The sequence below is a fragment of the Furipterus horrens genome, unplaced genomic scaffold (genome assembly GCF_987537825.1).
Source record: "Furipterus horrens unplaced genomic scaffold, mFurHor1.1.pri manual_scaffold_17, whole genome shotgun sequence".
NCBI lineage: Eukaryota > Metazoa > Chordata > Mammalia > Chiroptera > Furipteridae > Furipterus > Furipterus horrens.
The window spans coordinates 107,385,193-107,408,869 of NW_028327187.1; the positions used below are offsets into that span (position 1 = coordinate 107,385,193).

The 23,677-nt window shown below is 33.2% G+C and overlaps 1 protein-coding gene across 4 annotated transcripts in view; it reads right to left on the reverse strand.

Moving 5' to 3' along the window:
* The window catches only part of CNKSR2 (connector enhancer of kinase suppressor of Ras 2), a 272,213-nt gene that overhangs the window by 196,148 nt on the left and 52,388 nt on the right, over nucleotides 1-23,677 (reverse strand). For all 4 annotated transcript variants that reach the window (XM_090264455.1, XM_090264454.1, XM_090264453.1 and 1 more), the window contains exons 2-4: nucleotides 22,725-22,888; nucleotides 15,209-15,411; nucleotides 4,524-4,611 (exon numbers count right to left, since the gene is read on the reverse strand). In XM_090264455.1, the coding sequence (XP_090120581.1) occupies nucleotides 4,524-4,611; nucleotides 15,209-15,411; nucleotides 22,725-22,888 (455 nt within the window). The remainder of the gene's footprint in view (nucleotides 1-4,523; nucleotides 4,612-15,208; nucleotides 15,412-22,724; nucleotides 22,889-23,677) is intronic.

Genomic DNA, 23,677 nt, shown 5'->3' on the forward strand with positions numbered 1-23,677 from the left:
GTGTATAATGGCTGAACAAGACCATTAGATGGGCACTGGCTATGTGAAAACTATGTAATTTATTTTAAATTATAATAAGTATTTGTCTATGCTGTGCTTTCAGTAGAGTAGTATTTATTCAATATATAGAGCATTCTTTTTTTTGTTTTTGTTTTTCTGATGACTCAAATTCATTTTAGAAAATTTGGAAAATACAGAAAAGTAGAGTCTAAATAAAATAAAAGCATCCGCAGTTCATTATCAAGAAATAAACACAACTATTTAATTAGTTTATCTATCACCCTCATTTCTATATATTTTATCTTTTAAAAAATTTAATAGACTTTATTTTTAGCCTGACCAATGTGGGTCAGTTGGTTGGAGTGCCGTCCCACAAAGCAAGTTGCCAGTTCAATTCCTGGCCAGGGCACATGCTTGGGTTGCAGGTTCATCTCCCTGGTCAAGGCACATACAAGAGGCAACTGATTGATTTTTCTCTCTCACACTGATGTTTCTATCCCTTTCTTTCTCTCTTCCTTTCCCTCTCTCTAAAAAGGAATAAAATCTTTAAAAAATTAATAGTCTTTATTTTTTTAGAGAACTTTTAGGTTCACAGCACAATTGTGAAAGTATGGAGATTTCCCATATACCCCCTAACCCCACACATGCATGTCCTCTTTCCTACTGATAGGCAGCAACAGACCATAGAGCCAAGGAAAACTTGGTACCAAAGATAGGACATTATATAAAAGTAGAAAGACGATAGATTATTTAAGAGGTGATTTACAAACATTAATATATTATGCCTACATTTAAGTTTCCTCTAAAATATATGTTTTGTTAGCATTATATTTGTATGGTGTTTTAGATGCTCTGTTCACTTCATTTTAGAATTGGAAAATGGTTATGAAGATCAAAACTCCCATTTTAACTAATGAACAAACTGAAATATAAAGTAATGGGTATCTGGATATCTGCGGTGTTCTTACATGAATAGCGAAGATAGAACTCTACCTTTTATATAGGAGATCAAGTAAAAATTAATAACAATTGAAGCAGTTAATTTCAAATTTTTCTTGGAAGAGTACAAACAACATGTACTAACCACAGAGGATAATTAGGGCTCAGGTCAATTCATTTTAACAAGAACATAATGAGAACTAACTATATATGAAAATGAGCAAGACATTGTCCCTATATTCAAGTTTACAATCCAAGGGAAGTCAGATAAATATTATTCACTGCAGAATACAACTGTCATAGACGAGATGTGAAATTCTATGTAATGTACATTTAAGGGATTGCTACCTCTGCCCACATAACAAAGAATTATAGCTAATAAGTAAACAATGGAAACAAAATAGAATCATAAAAAAATAATGGAAAAGTATGGAGAAAAAATTAAAAAGAACTGATTATATTAAATAAAAATGGTCAAAGTAGGGGGAAGGTACAAACAATTGTATAAAATTTTCATGAATGAGGTAGTATTTCCTAGAGGCCTTTAAAATGGGACACAATTTTAACAGGTAAAGATAAAAAGATACATGGGACATGTTCTGAGGAGGCCTCACTACATAAAAAGATGAAAATGCAAAATCTATTTTATGAACAGTAAGTCATTGACATGAACCAGAGTACAATTGAGATACATGGGAGTACTGAAAAATAAAACTAAAATTATGTTAAGACTATACTTGGAGCCCTTTGAATTTCAAAGGGAGAAGTTTGCAATCAAATAGGAAATTAGTGGAAGATTGCTGAAGGTGACACAATTGGAGCTGGGCTTTGAAATGACTAGTCTGAAAGTGATTGATTCTATTCTTATAAGTAGATTAAATCAGTATGCCATAAATATATTATTTTTAAAGATTTTATTTATTCTTAAAGGAAGAGGAAGGGAGGGAAAAAGAGGGGAAGAGAAACATGGATCAGTTGTCTCTTGCACGTCCCCAACCAGACACTGTCCCCCTAACCCAGGCATGTGCCCTGACCTGGAATCGAACCAAGGACCTTCCAGTGTGCAGGATTATGCTCAACCCACTGAGCCACAGCAATCTGGGCAAAGATACTCTTTACTAAGAGAAACTTCATCTAATATATCCTTTAAGTTACAACAGAAAAGACCTAAAGTAGGTGAATTAAGATGTCAAGTTGGGTAGATGTTGGGATGGGCAAAGCAAGGCAAAAACCAAGAACACCCATGTATAGAGGTTTTTATTTGAAGCGTCTTAAAGGTGGCATGTGAAATAGGACATGTTATGGGGAAAATGAGAGTGAAGTAGAAGGAACTGTGATAAATGTCATGAGCTACTTAATTTTAAAAAACAGAAATAGGTAATGTTAGAGCAAAATGTCCTAAGAAGGGTAACACATCCTCTTCGAAACAGAGTATACAGTGGGTGAAGGATATTGGAGTATTTCAATTATTTGGAGTAATTTCATGTTTGGTCAAGACAGAATATAATTAAACATCCAACCTGCAAAAGCATCTCTTTATGTTACCTAATGTTTCCTGATCTGTAAATAGAGAAACTTAAACCCATTATGCCTTGAAGTAAGATTCCTAAAGAGAATGTTGAGTCAAATAGTGTAGCTGTTAAAAGGTCCTGTTGAGAACACACACAAAACTCTGGGGCAATATTAGAATGGCATGTGTTTTCTACGAAGTAGTTGTCAGTAGGTGTTCTATACATTCTGGAAACAAAAACTGAACCACTTGTTACTTATATGGTAGGTTTTTAAAAATAATGGCATGGGTGGGTTAGTCATATCTGACACAAACAGCACTTCCACCACTGAACATTTCTCTACAGAAAATATTAATTCACTGAAAATCATTTTGGCTATTCTTCTCAATGTAACATCTGAAGGTGAGAGTGACAAAAGTTTGTTCCAGAACCCATGAGTTCTAAACATGGTAAACTCCATTTCTTTCTTTTTAAAATTCTTATTGAATTTATTTGGGTGACATTGGTTAACTCTATTTCTGAATTCACTCTATACATAAAAGTTAAAAGAAGGGTAACTTTTCCTCAAGATCACTATCATTTTTTTAATCCCTCTTGATATGGGAAAACATTAGGTATGTGTGAATTAAGTGATAATGAATACAATTAAGCTCCTTCAAGATTTTTAAGAAATATTATCATAGTTGCCATTTAGAATTGCAGTCTTGGTTTATCAGGTAACAAAGAGTTGGCCAGTTACTCAAAAGTAAACCTTAAATTGGCAAGATGTTTGGAAGAGACATGAGAAAAATACCCACTTTCTGTCATAATTATTCTTGGAAATGAAGTTATTTTGTAAGTTTGACATAAGATAGATTGCATCCTCATAGAACTGACAATAAGTATGAGCTTCTCAGGTATGAAAAGTTGAAAAAATAGAAAACAAAATATACTGAAGCATTTAAATCTCTATTAATACAATTTCTTATTTCAGAAAATACAGGAAATATAAGAAACACTTAATTATCACTGGTGATAAAAGGTAAGGAGTAAAAGGATAAATTAAATTACCAATTTGCCCAATAATCTTTGTATTATCACATTTTCATCCTCTGCTTTCTCTCTTTCTGCATCATTGGGTAGGTTAACAAATAATGGCACTCCAACAGCAGCAGCAAGAGGCTGACATCAGTCTGACAGAGTGGTGGCTACAGGCCTCAGATCTCTCAGATGTGTTTATTAGGTTTAAATAAATATTTGCAGGGTATGTACCAGTCAATTAATCTCTCTACCATTTCTCCATATCTTTTGCCAGGTTTGGTTCGCATATTAAAAAAAATATTTTATTTATTTATTTTTAGAGAGAGGGGAAGGGAAGGAGAAAGAGAGGGAGAGAAACATCAACATGTGGCTGCCTCTCATGCGTCCCTAATTGGGGACCTGGTCTGCAACTCAGGCATGTGCCCTGACTGGGAATAGAATCAGCAACCCTTTGGTACATAGGTTGGCACTCAATCCACTGAACCTCACCAGCCAAGGCTTGGTTCACATATTTTTATATTAGCTGCTGTACTCCTAAAGATCTTTGATTTGGAGATCCCTGACTTACATAATATTCCAAGTAAAAAAATCGGGTCATGTGAGTGTATCATGTAAGTGTTTAAGGCTATTGTGTATATTTGTTTGTATGTTTACCTATATAAGTGAAATAATTGTACTAATAAGGAAATAATAGAGTCTCAGAGCAAAAGTCACAGATTTTTATCCAAATGGGGCAATTTAATGTTGTGAAAGGCAATATAGTCAACCCCACTGAAATTGTGAAACTAACAGACTTACAATCTCAATATAATGACAATTTGAGAGGTTTTCTTTAATTTTACATCTTCCGGTAAATAAAATCTTTGTTTACTGGGCTATACAAATAATTGTCCAATGAATTATTACATATTTGGTTTATTTAGAACCATTTGTCTTTGACTGAGAAACTCCAAAACCAATATCTTAAAAATTCTTGGTAAATAGGAATACTTATCATTGATAGAATATGAAAGAGCTAATAAATTAACAGAAGGAAAGTTCTTCTGCTAATACCTGTTGCACGATTGTTGTCAATTCCAAGCAGAGCTGTATGACATTATTTCTTGTAACTGAATAGTCTGTAACAGCAGCAAATGGTGACCTATAAAGGAAAAAGAAAAAACTGTCACTAACAGGAACAATTTTTAAAAGGCTCCAAAAAATACAATAGCCTAAAATAAGATTTTTAATAATATGAAATAAATTGTTTATAGTGATAAAAATATTTAGGACATAGTTTAAAAATTGAGGGAAATTCTTGGAAGAAAATTTAAGTTAAGAAACATGTTTATTTTTACATCACATTTCTCTCTTTTTTAAGTTCTTAAATATTTAGTTCTTTTGGTACTTCTTATAAAATTTCTTTACCGCGTCTAAAACAAATCAACAAAAAAGGAGTATATATGTTAGGCAAAAACAACATTTTACTTTAGTTGCAAATAAAGATCTGAGTACAGCATCTTTTTGAAATATTCACAATTAAGAGCTAGTAATGATAGCTAACACCTACCAAGGGCTTACTATGTGCCAGTTACTGTTCTAAATGCTTTACACATATTAAATAACTTTCATAAAAAATCTTATAAGATAGGTACTATTATTATTCCCATTTTACAGATGAGAAACCTGAGGTAGAAAAAGGTTAAGTGACAACTAGTACATGCTGAAGCTGATATTCAGACCCCAGAAGTCTGACTCCAGAGGCCACCACACATGTAGTTAAACACTAAGATACTGTCTTGATGAACTCACCCAGATTTTATCTTGCACTAAACCAATTATATCACTTCACACTCTTTTAAGAACAAGTTGATATATAAATAATAAATGTATACTGGTATAAGGTATATGTTTTCAAGACTGTTATAGAGAGCAGCAGTCTTTCCTAGCAAGTATTTTGGCACCAAATGAATTCACAGTGGCTTTACATTACTCCTTATCCTCTTGTCTGTGATAGCCAATCAGGTTTTTGTGATGCCAAAGCTTATATGATTTCAGAGGCCCAGTTTATGGAAAACAAACAAAATCACACATATAAAAGAAGTTATGGAGGTGAAATGTTAGTCAAATTACTGGAATCTTAATGATTTGCATCTCTATTTAATCTCTCTTCAGGCAATTTACTAGAAATGCTTACATAGAACTGTTTTGTGGTTAAAACCTGATTTTTTAAAAGGGATTTTATTTATTTTTGAAGAGAGTGGAAGGGAGGGAGAAAGAGGAGAGAAGCATCAATGTGTGAGAGAAACATTGATCAGTTGCCTCTCGTAAGCCCCCAAATGGGGGGACTGGGCCCCCACAACCTAGACATATGTCCTGACTGGGAATTGAACCAGTGATCTTTTGCTTTGCGAGATGACACCTGAGTGAGCCACACCAGTCAGGGCACAAACTAAATATGACTAACTTCTAGAAAACTCTAAAACTCAAGCATCTCCCACTGTTACAAGTGCCCATATAAGAGAGAGGTCCTTTATTGATTATATATTTTTTAAAAAGTTTTTTCATTTACATTTTAAAATTTTGGTCATTCTAATATCTATGTAGTGGCATATCAGTGCAAATTTAATTTGAATTTCCCCAGTAGTTATATATATTTTCCATATATGTTACATATTATCTATATCTAATAGTTATCAATACTCCTCTAATAATTTTCTAATTGGTAATGATGCTGAACATCTTTATTTTCATATCTGCTAGTCATATATACTCTTTAGTGAAATATCTGCTCAAGCCCTATGCCCATTTTCTATTTGGGCTCTTGGTAATCCTACTATTGAGTTTAGGGAATTCTAAATATATCCTGTATGCAAGTACTTCATAAAATAAAGTACTTTTCAGTCTACGGCTTTGTTTTTCATCATCTTAAGCAGGATCTTTAGCAGATCAAAAGTTTTTAATGACTTTGAATTTATTCATAATTTATTTTCTGGTGTTATATCTAAGAAATCTTCACCTTAATATAGTCATTTTTTCTTCTAAAAGCTTTACAATTTTATTTTTTACATTTGGATCTATGATTTATTTTTAGTAATTTTTTATATAAGAGATGAAGTTTGGGTCAAGGTTTACTTTTTTCCTAAGTCTACCCAAGTGTTCCACAACCATTTGTTGAGACTATCCATTCTCTACTGACTTGCTTTTGCTCCTGTGTCAAAAATCAGCTAAAAATACTTATAAAGGTATAGTTCTGAACTTTCTATGTGTCTGTCCTGCTACCAATATCACAATTTTGATTACTGAAGTTATATAATACTTAAAACCAAGTAAATTAATTTCTTTTCCTAACTATCCTAGTTCCTTTGCTTTTTAATATAAATTTTAGAATCATATTGTATATAGCTATAAAAAATCCTGCTGGTATTTTTATATGAATTTCATTAAACCTACAGGGAGATTTGAGAGCTGACATTTTTACCAAGCTGAATCTTCAATACATGAATACAGTATGTCTCTCCATTTATTTAGGTCTTGTTTGATTTCATACATGTTCTACAGTTTTCATATACAGATCCTGTAGAAGTTTTGCTAAATTTATATGTAGACATCTCATTATTTTTGGAGCAACTATAAATTGTACCATGTTTTTAATTTTGGTTTCCAATTTCTCATTGCTAGAATATAGGAATATCATTAATTTTTGTGTATAGACTTTGTACCCTACAATTTTGCTAAATTTACTTACTAGTTCTAAAAGGCATTTTGTATATATCTTGGAATTTTCTACACACAGACGTATATTACCTGCAAATAGGAAAAGTTTTATTTTTTTCTTTCCATTCTCTATGCTTTTTATTCCCTTTTCTTGCCTGCTGCCCTGAATATTACTTCCAATACATTATTACATAGTAAGGGTGAGAGAGTAGACAGCCTTTCCTTATTCCCAATCTTAGGAGTAAAACATTCAACCTTCCACAATGAAGTATAATGTTAGCTGTTGCTTTTTATACATGCTTTTTATGAGTTGAGGTATTACCTTTCTATTCCTATGTTGCTGAGAATTTCTCCAATTGGGTATAAGATTCTACCAAATGAACTTTTACATTAGTGAAAGGATCATATTATATTTGTTCATAAGCCCATTGATGTGGTAGAATACGCTGACTTATTTCAGTGTTGAAGCAGCCTTGCATACCTGGAATAAATCGTACTTAGTCATGTAAATTCTATTTATATGCAGTTGAATATAATTTGCCAATATTTTGTCAAAGATTTTAACATGTAAATTCATAAAAAATAGTGGTCTGTGTAGTTTCCCTTCCCTTTCTTTTCCTTTCCCTTTCTTTCTTTCTTTCTTTCTTTCTTTCTTTCTTTCTTTCTTTCTTTCTTCCTTCCTTCCTTCCTTCCTTCCTTCCTTCCTTCCTTCCTTCCTTCCTTCCTTCCTTCCTTCCTTCCTTCTTTCTTTCTTTCTTTCTTTCTTTCTTTCTTTCTTTCTTTCTTTCTTTCTTTTCTTTCTTTTCTTTCTTTCTTACTCTCTCTCTTCCTCTCCCTCCCTTCCCCCATCCTCTCTCTTTCTACTGTCTTTGCTGGGTATTAGGATCAGGATAACAAATGATTGTCTCATAAAATAAGATGGTAAGTATTACCATTTTCTGAAATAGATTATATAGAATTGGTGTTATTTCTTCTTTAAACATATAGTATAAATCATCTGGGCCTGAAACTGCTTTATCACAAACCTCTAAGGGTTTCTAAGTACAATCCAATTTCTTTAATAGTTATAAGACTATTCAGTGTATCTACGAGGTCTGTCCAGAAAAAGTCCAGCCATTGTTAATATAATGAGTACAGTTTGTATGACACTGCTATAACCTGGCAGCCAAGGAGAGTGGACTGGAATGCATATGCATGAACAATGACAACTTCATTGTACTAGTCAGTGACTGCAATAGATGCTATTGAGTGAGCATGTGTGCTGTGTGGCTGTCACATTCAAAATGACTAAGTGAGTAGAGCAATGAATCTGCATCAAATTTTGTGTTAAGCTGGAATATTCCTCCATGGAAACTATTTGGATGATACAGAAGGCCGCAGCTATGGACAACTGGTGATTGGCAGCTTCATCATGACAACATGCCCATTCTATGCATCACGTCTCATGCAGTGTTTTTTGGCAAAATGTCAAATAACTCAGGTGACTCAGTCCCTCTACGGCCCAGATTTGGTGCCCTGTGAGTTCTGGCTTTTCCCAAAACTAAAATCACCTTTGAAAAAGAAGAGATTTCAGACCATTAATGACATTCAGGAAAATAGGATGGGGCAGCTGATGGCAATTGGGAGAACTGTGTGAGGTCCCAAGGTGCCTACTTTGAAGGGGACTGAGGTGTCATTGTCCTATGTACGATGTTTCTTGTATCTTGTATCTTCTTCAGTAAATGTCACTGCATTTCATAGTACATAGCTGGATACTTTCTGGACAGGCTTTGTATTTCATATTGGGTAAGTTTTGTTAGTGTGTGGTTTTCAAAGAATTGGTCCATTTCATCTGCGCTGTTAACTTTACGTAGGAAGAGTTACTTGTAGTATCTAATTATTCTTTTAATTTTGATTGACATCTCTATTGTGCTTCTGTTTTGTTTCATTGATTTCTGCTCCTTCTAAAAAAATAATTTTTATTGTACTTTTTCTATTACTATTTAGTCCCCTTATACCTCTTCCCCCACAACTTTCACACTGTTGTCCATGTCCACAGGTCCTTTTTCCTTTTTGCTAAATTCCTCCACCCTGTAACCTCCCCGTTACCTGTCATCCTGCTCCCTATCTATGAGTCTGTCTCTATTTTGCTTGTTAGATCAGTTTGTTCATTAGATTCCACATATGGGTGAAATCATATGGTATTTGTCTTTCTCTGACTGGCTTACTTCACTTAGCATAACGCTCTCCATACTGTCACAAAGGGTAGAACTGTGTTCTTCTATTTTTATGGCCAAGTAGTATTCCATTGTGTAAATGTCCCATAATTGGTCTCGCTACTCATTTATTGATGGGCACTTGGGCTGCTTCCCTATCTTGGCAATTGTAAATAACACTGCAATAAACAGACTTCTCTCCTTTATCATTATTATTTGCTCCCCCTCTGCTAGCTTTGGGCTTATTTTGCTATTATTGTTCTATTTTCTTTAATTTTATTTTATTGTAAGAATACTTAACATGAGATCTACCTTCTTAATAAAATTTTAACAGTACAAAACAGCATTGTTTATGCTCTACAACAGATCTCTAGAACACATTCACCTTGCTTAATCGAAACTTTATGCCAGTTAATTGGCAAATATTTGTTCTATTTTATTGAGATGGAAGGTTAAATAATTAATTTGAAATGTTTTTCTGATATAAGTATTTGGTGCTATAAATTTCCTTTTCAGCACTGTTTTAGCTGTGTGTCACAAAATTATTTATTTTCATTCTTTTTAATGTACTTATTTTTATTTTCCTTGAGACTTCCTCTTTTATCCATGGATTGTTAAGAGGTACATTATTTGATTTCTAGTTTTATTCCATTATACTTAAAGAAGACATTCTGATTTCAATTCTTTTAAATGTATTGAGTTTGTTGATGATGCAGGTCTATCTTGGTGAATGTTCTATGGGTACTTGAAAAGAATTTGTATTCTGCTATTGTTGGATCAAATGCTCTAAAAAATGTCAATTATATCATGTTGCTAGATGATGCTGTTCATCAGTTCTAATCCTTACTGACATTCTGTCTAGTAGTTTTATCATTTTTTGGGAGAATGGAAATGAAGTAGCCAACTATAATTGTAAAAGCATCTATTCAAGTTCTGTCAGTTTTTGTTTCATGTATTTGGAGGTTCTGTTGTTTGGTATATACAACTTATCAGTCCCAAAATGGAGTCACTTGTGCTAAGTCCTACATCAACAAATCAACATAATGGCAGTTTCAGCCTCTTCCAAGAGTGCAATTTTAAACCAATCAGCCTGGGATTTTTCTGATTGACACTAGTGAGGTAATCTGCCAGATAAGACCCCAGAAATCCATGGCCCCTGTGGGAAGGTGACCTTTTCTGAAACAATCATTTTGTTTGTAATTTCCTCCCCCACTTCTGCCTATAAAGGTGTTTCATTTTGTACAGCTACTCTGAACTCCTTTCTATTTGCTAGATGGGATGCTGACCAATTCATAAACTGTTCAATAAAAACAATTAGATCTTGAAATTTATTTAGTTGAATTTTGTTTTTTAACATACCCCAACTCCTATGCCTCAAACACTAAAGATTTTCAGTGCTATAAAAAGATATCTCATTAATCCCTTCAAAATACAATGGTCTGGAAAGGTATTTCAAAAACAATCAGAATTAGGAATTTATGCTAAAAATAAGAGGAAAGAATAATAGCAAAATAGACTATAAGTAATAGTTTTGAACACCCTTAATAATGTTACTGTACAACATGATACATAAAGTGATCTGTAAACCTTCAAGTATAGACTGATTTGGCAAAGCCATATAAAACTGCAAGAAAGATAAGGTGTGAAAAACAGCAGAATGTAATTTAAAAAAGACAAGTAAATCATGCATTGAAAATAAACAGTAGAGCTACCAACTGTGAATCATCTCTGAGGCCCTTCCTCTGGGAAAGTCTGCTGTTTCATTCAAGTCAATATTTAAAATTGGAGGAAAAAAGGAATTTTGTTAGACTTAGATTTTATTTTTGTTAAGAAATGTAAGGAGCTGGTTTTTGAAAATAAATCTAATTTGAATGGAAGCTCCATGAAAATTGGAGTTTTTATGAATTGTGAACAGTTTTCCCTAGCACCCTACCCCTTAAGCCTTAAACATTCAAGTTTTTCAATGCTATTAAAATATTTTTCATTGATGACTTCAAAGTATAATGAGAAGTTAACTTCAATACATAAAAATTCTATTATAGCAACTTTGAATTATGAAGGATAAAAACTGAAAATTGGTACTCTTTAGTATCTGAAAAGCAATACCAAAATGCAAATAAATGCTTATATATGCTTCATTCCTAAGGATCACTTCCTCAAATCCTTAAGAATTAGTCAGCATTCAATAGGAGATGTAGCATGATAAAATATGGTAAAGGAGAAATAGGAAGGACTTTGGTATCAGATAAAAATATTCAAATTATAATTTTCATACTATATGAATTACTTCAGGCAAGTTACTTAAGATTTCACATATAAAACGGGGATAATGATACCTGCTTTGTGAGATTTCAATGAGTTGATATATGTAAAGTATCTAGTTCAGTATTCATAGTTAAAGATTCTTGCTTATTTTCTTTTCCTTTCTCCCCCTTTAAGTAACATACAATAAAAATTGCAATAAAACTCTATCATATTGCTGTGCATGCAAGTTCTCTCCAAAATATAGTAAAATTTTTAATGCAAAAATTTTATCACTTTTAAAAATTAAGCCAGTTGTTTTGCATCAAAATAACCATATTTAACTGGCAGACTTATACCACATTATATACCAAAAGAATAAATTAAGGTTATAGACTCAATGCTTGGCAATATTTGATTGCAGTGGCCATTTTAAACACTCTAAATTAAAGCAAATCTATACTGACAAAACAAATTATTAAGAATTTTTTGTCAACAGCATGTCTATGGAACTTTAAGTACTTAAAGTACTTTTGAGTTGTTCAAAAGCAAACAAATATAAAAAAAGGCAAAACATATTCTTAACATTATATAGAGCATAAAGGTAGATAAGTTATGTTCTAGAACAAAAAATAAAACAAAAAATTTAACTGAATTTATCTAAAGAAGAGTAAGGGACTTAAATCATGTTTCTACAAGTCACTAACTAGCTTTGTTACTGTTTATCCTTTGAGATTACATAAAGGGAAATAAATTGTATATATTCTTTATATGGCTTTTGTGAACAAAGTCAATGAATTATAGAACATTAGTGCTTAGAAGAGAATTTCAAATTCTGTATATCTTATATCTTTAGTCTAAAACATAAAAATAAAAACAGAGGTTAAGTTCAAGGTTTTCCAGGGCTTGAGGCAAAGCTGAAACTCAACTCTTTATCAGCTCTCTGCTCTTTATATTACTGCAGGATGTATTTCAGCAGGGATTCACAATAATGGTCGGGAGAACACTGCTTTTTTGGTTTTTCTAACATTGATTAATGTGTGTTGTTTACTGTGCAGTTTGTAGGACACAATGAAACAGGAGGGCATGTGGAGTGTTGCCGTGCTTGTTTGCTGCTACCTATAAACATTTTTCCTTTGAAAGGATTAAAAATATAAGTTAAATACAAAGCTACTAACAACTGCTAATAAAAGTCTGGGCTATGTGTTAGGAAAAGAAACAGCCTAAACATTTCACCTGACACAGTTCTAGATAAAATCCTATTACATTTAAATTGATTTTGAGACTCTCTGAAATGTATATTGTTCAAAGAGCAGTTAAGATAATCATACAACCCACGGCAGGAGGAGAAAACAAAGTCGAGCTCTCAAACATAGAAGTAGCACTCATCAGTTGCCTTTGCTCTGTTCCATCACCTCTAAAACATTAAGAAACTATAAAAAGGGGAAGTTAATATGATACAAAACTCTCCTGCATATCAAAGCACTTCACAGAAAAATTTCTTCAAAGAGGAGTTCTCACTTACCTTTAACTCACAACCAATTCGTGCCTTCCAGTATTCATGAGTTCTAAGTAAAACACTAAACTGATGCTGGTAAGGTCATACATTTTCAGTCTTTACCCTAACTAATCTCAAAGTAGCATTTGACCCTACTGACCACTTCCTGTTCCCCCTAAAATCTTTGCTCCCATCTTAAAGTACGCACACACCACAGGAATTATGTGAAGTGATGAATGTTTTAATTAACCTTATTGTGGTAATCACTCTCCAATACAAATGTGCTATCAAACCATCACACTGTACACCTTCAACTTACACAATGTTATACGTCAGTTTTATCTAAATAAAACTGAAAAACTAAAGCAACACTAAAACCTCAATAAAAAGACAACAAACAAAAATCTCTTTACTGCCTTTGCTTCCATGAAACCACTCTCAACTAATTCTCTCCTACCTCTTTAGTTATGTCTTATTATTTTTTCCATAGCTGAACTTCTAATCATCCTTCAGTTGTTGGTGTCCACAGAGCTCATTCCTCATCTCAGTTCTTTTAATACACTCAAAATAACTTATTGAGCATCCACCATAGGAACTCTCCTAAATAACTGAGATATCACTGAACAAAGCATAAGAAAATCCCCATTATCTTCAAGCATACATCACATAAAGAACATTCAGACAAAAACATTAAGAATAATACATAAGTAAATTATGTAGAGTGTTAGAAGGATTTAAGTGTTATGGAAAATAAATAGAACAGAGTATGAAGAATCTATAACTCTCCTTAGACCACCATATTGATATATCTATGACTTTAATAATTCCCTATATTTTTAACTATTCCCCAAATTATATCAACCATATATCTCTTATGAGCAGCAATACTCTAAAGACGTTCTCACTTAAATATTCTCCAGCCATCACAATTTATAATGCCTGGCACTGAACTCAATACTTGTCTTCTACCATAACCTGTTTCTCTTATTTTGATAATGGCACTACCATCCACCGGTTCAGTCAAGTCAGATACCTTTTATTTAATATCTCTTTTTCACTTAATCTCTAGATCTTATTTGCCAAAACGTCTTATTTATCTACATAAATATCTCCAATATTCTTCCATCCTCACCACTGCTTCTCTAATTAGTTAAAAATCTCAATAAATAGCAGTGGAGAAGATCAATTCTGCAGTCAGATGTCTGGACTGACTTCTGGCTCCACCTCTTACTTGCCATTGGGTTTTGAACTTAACATCTTTAAGTGCTAGTTTTCCTATCTTTCAAAAAGTTTTCCCATCCTCCTTTGGTTACTTTATTTAGTGAGTATGGTTGGAGGTATTAACATCATAATCACCAACAGTAGCAGCAGCATGATTAATTTCTAAAATACTCCCTTAACTGGTTTTCCTTCTTCTAGCCTTACTCTTCTCTAATCTTTCCCAACACTATAGACCATGTAATCTTCAAAATTCACAGATTTGAACACAACAGTGACCCTAAATGGTTCCCCATTTATGCCTTCAGCATTAAGTCCAAATTCTTTAGCATGACAAAAAATTTTTTCTTTTTTATCCACTTTCATCTTTCCTTTTAAAAAGTTAAGCTGTTAAAAGCATCACCATTATATGCAGGTTAGCTTGGAGCTGAACTTTTCTGTGAAAGATCTTCCAAACATAAAGTTCAGCTTTCTTTTTTCAATTTACAAAAAGTCTCAGTTGAAAGTTTTAAAGTTATCATAAGGTTGTCTTTTTTCCCAACAAAAATGTATTTCATTTTTATGGTCAAAATGTTAAATGGCATTTGACTTAATTGTTCACTGTCATATAACACAAAATAAGCATTTTGAGAACCTTTGCAGCAATGGAAGCCAAACAGATGATTTAAATTATTGCCTTCAGGTTTTTGTTACATTTTGTCTTCCTATAAAACAAACATAAAACACCACTGATTGTGTTCATGGATTGCTATGTGTGTGTTTACATGTATTTTTTGTATGTGTGTGTCTCTACCTGTCCAATCCTTTTACAAGAAATCATGAAATAATGTTATATTCAAATTGGTGTCTAAGAAGAATTAATTACTTATGAAACATTGGGAAGATTTTACCTGTCCAACCAGGCAAGCAGACTCTTGGCTGCTCCAATCAGATCCACAACTGAAGTCAGAAAGTCGTTCGGCAATTTTCGACTAGTTCTTCCATCGTAATGGCCACTCCTTCTCCTCCCTGTTATAAAATTCTGTAGATTTTTGGCAGATGCATTCAATTTGTGCGAAAGGGTTTTTAAATTTTCTGTTTCCAAGCCATAATTCTGAATTGTAAAAGAGAGAGAATATACTTAAAGTCAATATTTTATTCATCCATTAAAATATTTACTGAGTACTTTACTAGGTACAGGCAATGGAACTAGTCTTAAAAGTTACAAATGAATACGATAGGATTTCTGGTCTACCAGAACCCAGAGTCAAATGAGGATTTTGGGAAATGTCAGATAAATTACAATAAAATGTGTTAAGTACTAATATGAACATGGAAAGATGAGGGCATTATATCCTGGAACTATATCACCCAAGACAGAAAGATTATAAGGATTCATGAGTGTTTTTTTAACCCAAACCTAAGTTTATTTACTTGTGAAATTCATTATTGTCAACAATTATTTCTGAATATCTATTAACATGTACATAGTCATGACTGCAAGTACTAGGAAAAATTATGCTTCCTCGAAGTAAGCAAAGTAAACATAACCCAACAATAAAAAGAAGCAAGAGATAGATTGTAATATACATTTTTCCATGTCCTCTCCATAAGGACTTACACAATTTCTTTTATAATATGGTACCAGGAAATACTCTGCTTCCTTAGGCAAACCAATACACTTTCTTCTTTTTATAATACAAATTATGAAATTAAACTTTTTATTTTTGTCATGGTTGCATTTGCTCACAGTCAAATGTGAAACACATGTAAGGCAACCATAGTGACTTAAGTGAATTTGTTTTCTTTTTTCCCCTGGTCTCACTTTTAAATTTCTAATAATGTTTATGATTGTACGCTAAATATTTTGTCTATAAATTATTTCAGAAAGTGGTTATAAGAATAAATGTGAATAAGCATTTCTACCATATTCATTAGGAAAATATCATAGGATCCCCTCAAGTAAACTTTAGGGAAAGATTTTATAACTTAACAACTAAATTTTAAAACAGCTAATTGTGAGTTGTAAAACACCTCTAAGAAAGGCTGGTTAACCCAATCAAAGGATGACCTTGGTCAAACTACTTAGCAACATATACATCATTGTCCTGTATAAAATTAAAAGTATTATCACTTCACAGAAAATTATAAGATCTGATGAAGGTTAAATAGCCTCTCAGGCCCAAACACATGCTAAGTTTGATTTACCCTCCTTTCACTGTTGATGACAGTGAGGCATAGGAGATTTTTTCACTTGCTTAAAGAGCTCAGAGCTTAGAGCAGAGTTCAGAATGGGTCAAGTCACCAAGGCACCAGGTGACAACAAAGGAAGCAAAATGGAAGATAAAATACTGAGGGAGTAAAAAGGGAAGCAAATGGCACATGAATTTAGCTATATTATTAAGTCAACAACCATTAGGTATTGCCTTAATATAAAATTTAGGTTAATGTTTTCTGTAGTAATTTAAGAGAAAGGAGCATTTAGAGGAGATAAAAGGAAAAATTAGAGAGGGTTTAAATGCCTAAATATTAAATACCCCATTATGTTAATTATGTTACCACTAAAGATTTAATAGTGATAAAAGTCTAAGTGTTCTTGCTGAGAATTTACATTTTTATTAAAAGAACACTCTTTTTGGAGCCATGGTATATTTAAATTATAGTATATTAAATTTTCACTGCTGAATTTAAATTGCAGTATTCTTCTCTCAAGTTAAAAGGTTAGGCTTGCACAAATAAAACAACATTCAACTCAAATTCTACTGCATTTGAGCATGGATTATCTATAAACCTTTGAAAGACTTTATTGTATGCAGTTTGTCACTATATTAAGAAGGAAATCTTTTGTTAAGTTTTATAAAAGATAATCTCTAATAATTAGATGGAGCAATTTGTAGTTATATCACCTAAATGTAAATACAAGTTCTGTCTGGAAGAAGTCCAGCCATTATTAATATAACAAGAACAGTTTGTGTTGATGTACCCTGGCAGCCAAGGAGAGTGGACTGGAATGTGCATGTGTGAACAATGACGACTTCACTGTATTAGTCAGTGCAGGCAAAAGATGCCGTTGAGTAAGCATATGACTGGACAGAAAAGTTTGTAGTAATATCAACTAAAAGTAATATATATGACGTCCTTGAAAATATTTTCAGACTTTTTTCACTGTGTTAAAGCATTTCCCCTGAAGTATAACAGTGTTTGCATTTTTCATTTTTGTGTATTAATGACCTTAATGAGGAAATATTTATTTACAAATAAATTACAATTATTTCTTAAAGAAGCTCAAATGATAATAGTTTATTAGAGGGGAACCTAATCAATTAACCAGGTAATGGTTTCATTCTGTAGCCAGAGCCTCCATAAAAAAATTAAATTATATATATCTATATAAGTATCTCAAATATTTTATTAGAAAAGGTAAAAATAAATTTAAAAAATAACACAAATTTTATTTTGCTTTATTGTCGTTCAATTACATTTGTCCCATTCGTTCTCCCATTGCTCTTTCCTGCCCCACCACCCCCGGCTCCCACAGTCAATCTCCGCCCTGTTGTTCTCATCCACGGGTCCTTTGTACTTGTTACTTGACTAGAACCTTCCCCTTCTTTCCCTGTATAATCTTCTTGTAAATAAAAAAAATGAAGGCAAAGTAAAAAATACTTTGAAGTCTTCTAAATTTAAAATAATACTAAAATTATTTTTAATATAACTCAAGAATTAGGAAATGATGAACACTACCGAGGGGTCCAGGAAGCATAGGTGGGCTTTGCATTGGGACTTTCAGGATGAATAGATGTTCACCAGACAAAAAAGTTGGGGAAAATTTATCTAGGACAGTGGAATATGGAGGCAAGAAGAGACAAAAGACATGCAGTGAAAAATAGAGAGGGAAATTCTTAAAACTCACCCTAGTTAACAAATACAAGTAGTTAAATTGATAATTCAAAAGCATTTTGTAAATTCAAGAAGAGTTATAAAAGCAGGTTAAAAGTTCATCTGCGTATAAAGGCATTTATGTGGTACTATTTTAAGAAAAGAGATGGATTAAGTGATTTCTCGAGTTAATTTTTATCATCACAATCCTCAATTCTAAGTAGCTCAAAATCAATTACTGTCAACACAAGTATCTTCTAGTTATTGAAAGGTGATGGTTTGTTGTGACTCACTAAGTCACCAGTAAATCACACAACCTTGTTTACCATGTAAAGAAGCACTAAGTAAATGAAGCAACCCTTTTTTTTTTTGGCCAGAGGTATATATTACCTCAACTGTAAAAATGCAGATTTATTCATTATAGACCGGCTTTTCATTGGATATGCAGGGGAAAGCAGGCATTACTATTCATATAGAAAGGATCAACACAACAAAAGCTTGGACATAAAATGTACTAAGCTATTTTCTTTGTGTTACGTTATCTATTTGATCATATACTTGGCTAATAATATGTCTGCCAGGAATCAGTTGTAACTCAAGACTAATTCAACATAGCCTGTCTGGTCTCCAGGAACTGGTGCTAAATTCATACTGTTTTTCTCTTTCAATTATATGCATGCAAAAACACATAAAAGAAAGGAATAAATGAACACACTTAACATTTTAGAAAATTGAGGTGGTTATGTCTTCACTAGTGGCAAATTCTCATTAAACACATAACTAAACAACTCAATATTAGTACCACATATTTTACAATGTCAATGCTATTTTATTCAGAGCTCTCCATTTGAATGTAGCATGTAGCAGGTGTTTAGGTTTTATAATATGTTGCTTTATAAGTAAGTTCTAAAAGGATTGCTTTAATGAAGTTTTTTTTTAGAAATAAATTGAGATGAATGAACCAAGCAATTATGTTGCAAAGAAACAAATCCTAGCAATTGCATACATCAAAATTTTCATGCAAAATGCCTATTGTATGAAAAGTACATGAAGAATGAAATGAAAACTGCTCTTATTTCACCATAAATGATTCACTATACTTCCCAATAAAAGGTGTATTGTCAGAACATAAAGTAAGGGCTATACATTAAACTATATATATTTTATTTATGCTTTATTATTTTAGTTAATATATGGTGCTCACAATTTAAGCATATTAAATGATAGCATAACAGCTTGAAAGAGCTACTACATCTCCAAATCATGAAAAGGTTGATTCTTTCTAGAATAACACGGTACAAACAATATAGTTGGTGCTTAATAAATGTATATTTGAATGAATGAACAAGTTACTAAATAGACTCTTTGTTTTCATCAGATGCCATACATTTATTCCCCATCAGGAATAACTTTAAGACAAGGCAGATGAAAATATTCTAAAGCTTAAAATAAAGAAAGGAATTTGGTAATTACTCTGTGTCTTCCTTATACTAGGAACAGAAACTTCAGAGTCAGAGGAGGTGAAAGCAAGAGAAAAAATAACAACTCTCTGGAGACAGGCAGAGAAATTCATTCAGTAAGATAACATTAATCTAATATCCTGTATGTGCTAAGCACTAGACAGGAAGCATATCGAAGGACCAAAAAAATCTAAGCAAAGAATTAATATAATGTGATACAAAATGTAAGTCACCTTTCTTCCCATCGCTTCCCACTCTGCACCAGAAAAATCAAAATTCTCATTTCTATCTGAACACTCCATACTATTTTACATTGTCTTTACATATACTATTTATTTTGCCTAGATAAATTTCCCCCAACTTTTTTGTCCGGTGAACACCTACTCATCCTAAACGTCCCAATGAGAAGCCCACCTTCACTTCCTGGATGACTCAGTAGTGTTCATCATTTTCTTATGCATTCCTCTGGGATTGTCTTTAAATCTATATTATCATTTTTTGGTGTTTTAAATTCAAGCATGTTTTATTATTTCTCCAAGTAAATGAAGTAACATTTTACAGCTTTTTAAATTGTTGACACTATTACAGATGTGGGGAGTCAGAGGAACTGGATAAACGAAGATAAAGAGATAAGCTAAAGAACATATATGCCTAGCCCTTGGACACAGACAATAGTGTGATGAAGGCCATGGGAGGGGGGTCAGGGACTGGGTGGAGGTGGGCAAAGGGGGGGGAATCTATATTATCTTTTAATGACTATTGCCTTCTTTACTAGACTGCATACATCTGGAGAGCACAGTCTATACTTTTTTCATCTTTGTATTCACCATGGTAGTACTGTTTAAACATGAATACATAAATGTTGAAAGAATAAATAAATACAGTAGATGTCAAGAAAATTACAAAGGCCAGTAGAAACATTACAGTGTCAATGAGACAAGACATAGTTTCCCATTCCTAATAGCATAACTTCTGGTCTAGTCACCTCAGCTTGTTGATGAGGGATCTCACCTCCTGATTTTATAATGGCATGTAGAAATAAATCAGAATTCACTGCTCAGCAATTTGATTTATATTCACTGGAAAACATCTGTTGCATAAACTGGAAGATATCTGCACTTTGAACTTGCTGATGTATAACCACAAGGAAGCAGTGAAAAGGAAGTTTAATATTTGACTTCTCTGGGGAATGTGAGCAATTTATTGCTGTATAAACACAGAAGAATGAATTTAGTGTTTTGATTTATTTTTTTCTGTGTTAACTTCCAGAACAGCTCAACCACATAATGAAGTTTTCCCAAGAAAATGATGTAATGCTACAGTGCTTAAACCCACAACTACAGAGAAATTAAAGCTTGGCATATGAAGGGATTTGCCATAGACCCGTGGCTCAAACATCAAAATGGTCTAGACATATGTCTTTGATGTTATCCTTTTAAGTAAGTTTAGGTTAGCAGAGCTTGTTCATGAGTCAGACTCCAAAGCCTACAGGTCTAGACTCTGTAGGTAACACTGAAATCATCAATCTTTCCTTTTTCAAACTGGCAGTGTAGGAGCCTAGCACTTGAGTGGTTCATCTCTGCAGATCCCTGTTTATGAGACATACATCCTAGACTTCAAACTCTGACATACCTAACTATTGCTGTTGTGGAAGATAGGGCAACTAGGGGACTGCTACATTAGTTGCTAATTTTTGAGCCACTTCAATTGCACCTTCATGGCCACTCTGGCTCAGATTTGGAGAGCAGTCTGCAAAAACACTGTGGACCCGTATCTTACCCCAAGTACTGGTTTATTTCAGGCATGATTTCTACGACTTGATTTGTCTAAGGGATAGGGTGTACATGTCTGCGCTGGTCTGAACTGACTTCTCTTATCTCAGGAACAGGGAAATAAAATGACCCCCAAACGAGCATGTGAAAAATATGTCAAGTCTCTTTCATCACCGTTTTCAAAAAATATTTATTCAGCATTCACTCTTGCTAGGCATTTGTGCTACATGCTAGGTGTTCAGTATAGTCAATTTTCCCACATAGCTTACAGTCTAGTGAAAGAAATAGCCATTAAACTAATAAACACACTTATAAATATATAATTAAAGGGTGATGGAGTGATCAGGAAATATCTCTTTGAGTAAATGACAATTACAGTAAAACTGAAATATTTAAATGAGAGGTGCTATTCAACCAATATGGTATCAGATTCAACTCTTCTTTAGAAGCTGCTTTCAGTCAGTTCTTTTATTCTTGCTTATTCTATTAGACTCCTGTTAAATTTGATGACATTATTGGTGTTCCTTAATGAAAGCAATACCTCTTATTACTTTTTTGATAATTCTTTTGTAGTTGTCTTCATGCTTCTCTGACCACTCCATAAGCCTCCTCTGCAGCCTGCTCTTCTTCCTACTCAGCCTGAGGGTCAAGCTGTGACTTTTGTTCTTTATGTTCTATATGCCCTCCTTGGATGATCTCCTCTCTATCAATGGACTTAATCCCCACATCCTTGAGACTCCAAAATCTGTATCTTCAGCACTTTTCAACTCCAAATTCATTGATTTCTCTTGTTTAATTAGGCATTTCTCTTTCAACATACAAAGGAACCATACAAGGTATAATATTCATTGGATGTATACATAAAAAAACATGTAAATAAATTTATTATTTTAAGAATAATTTTCCTAAAACAGCATTAATTATTATTTGTGACCCTAAACCAAAAAATTAAGAAGGGAATGGATTTTATGACTGGTTATATACAATTAGATATCCTAAATGCTACTATGAAAACTCCTTTGGTGACCTCCAACTTAATTTATTCAAGTAGCCAAATGTAATGTCACCAGTTGAGTTATTAACCTCTTTAATTTGTAATTTGGCACTGTATAATATAGCAAATTCAATGAAGGAGGAAAATACCACACCAAATGGTTGAGAATTAGGGGATTTTTTTCTACTTGCATTTACATTAATTTTAAGAAGAGAGAAAGAGAAGGAACGAACCAAAAAGAGAAAAAAGAAAAAAACTTAAATGGGGGGAAAAAACAAGAGAAAAATAATTAAAGTTTCCCTTCCTGCCAGTTTTAAGTCCTTACCAGTGCACACAGAAGGTCAACTGCTTCCAAGATCAGTTCCTGATGGCCAATGCGGCTGACTCCCAGATCTTCTAGCTCCTGATGTGTAATGCGCAGCAGCTGGTCCCCACTGATCTTCTCCCTCTCAAAGTTCTTAATATACTGCTGTAAACAGTCATCAAGACCTGCAAAAGAAAAATATGGAAGATAAGAATAAAAAATAGTTGAACCCAAAAAATAGAAGGAAAAGAAAGCACCATACACAAGAATAAATTCAAAATGGATCAAAGACTTAAATGTTAGACCCGAAACCATAAAAATCCTAGAAGAAAACATAGGCAACTAAACCTTGGCCATTGTCCATAGAGATTTTTTATCAGATATATCTCCCCAGGCAAGGGAAACAAAGGAAAAAATAAACAAATGGGACTACATCAAACTAAAAAGGTTTTGCACAGCAAAGGATATCACCAACAAAATAAAAAGGCAACCCACGGAATGGAAGAACATATTCACTGATACATCTGATAAAGGGTTAATATCCAAAAATTATAAAGTACTTATAAAACTCAACACCAAACAAACAAACAATTAAAAAACAGGTAAAGGACCTGAATAGACACTTCTACAAAGAGGACATACAGATGGCCAATAGACATATGAAAAGATGCTTAACATCACAAATCATCAGAGAAATGCAAATTAAAAGCACAAGGAGATACCATCTCATACATGTCAGAATGGCTATCATCAATAAATCACCAAACAAGTGCACTGTTGGTGGGAATGCAGACTGGTGCAGCCACTGTGGAAAACAGTATGGAGATTCTGCAAAAAATTAAAAATGCATCTGCCTTTTGACTCAGCCATCCCACTTCTAGTAATATATCTGAAGAGATCCAAAACACTAATTTGAAAGAACATAAAAGTACCCCTATGTTCACTGTAGCATTAATTGCAATCGCCAGGATATG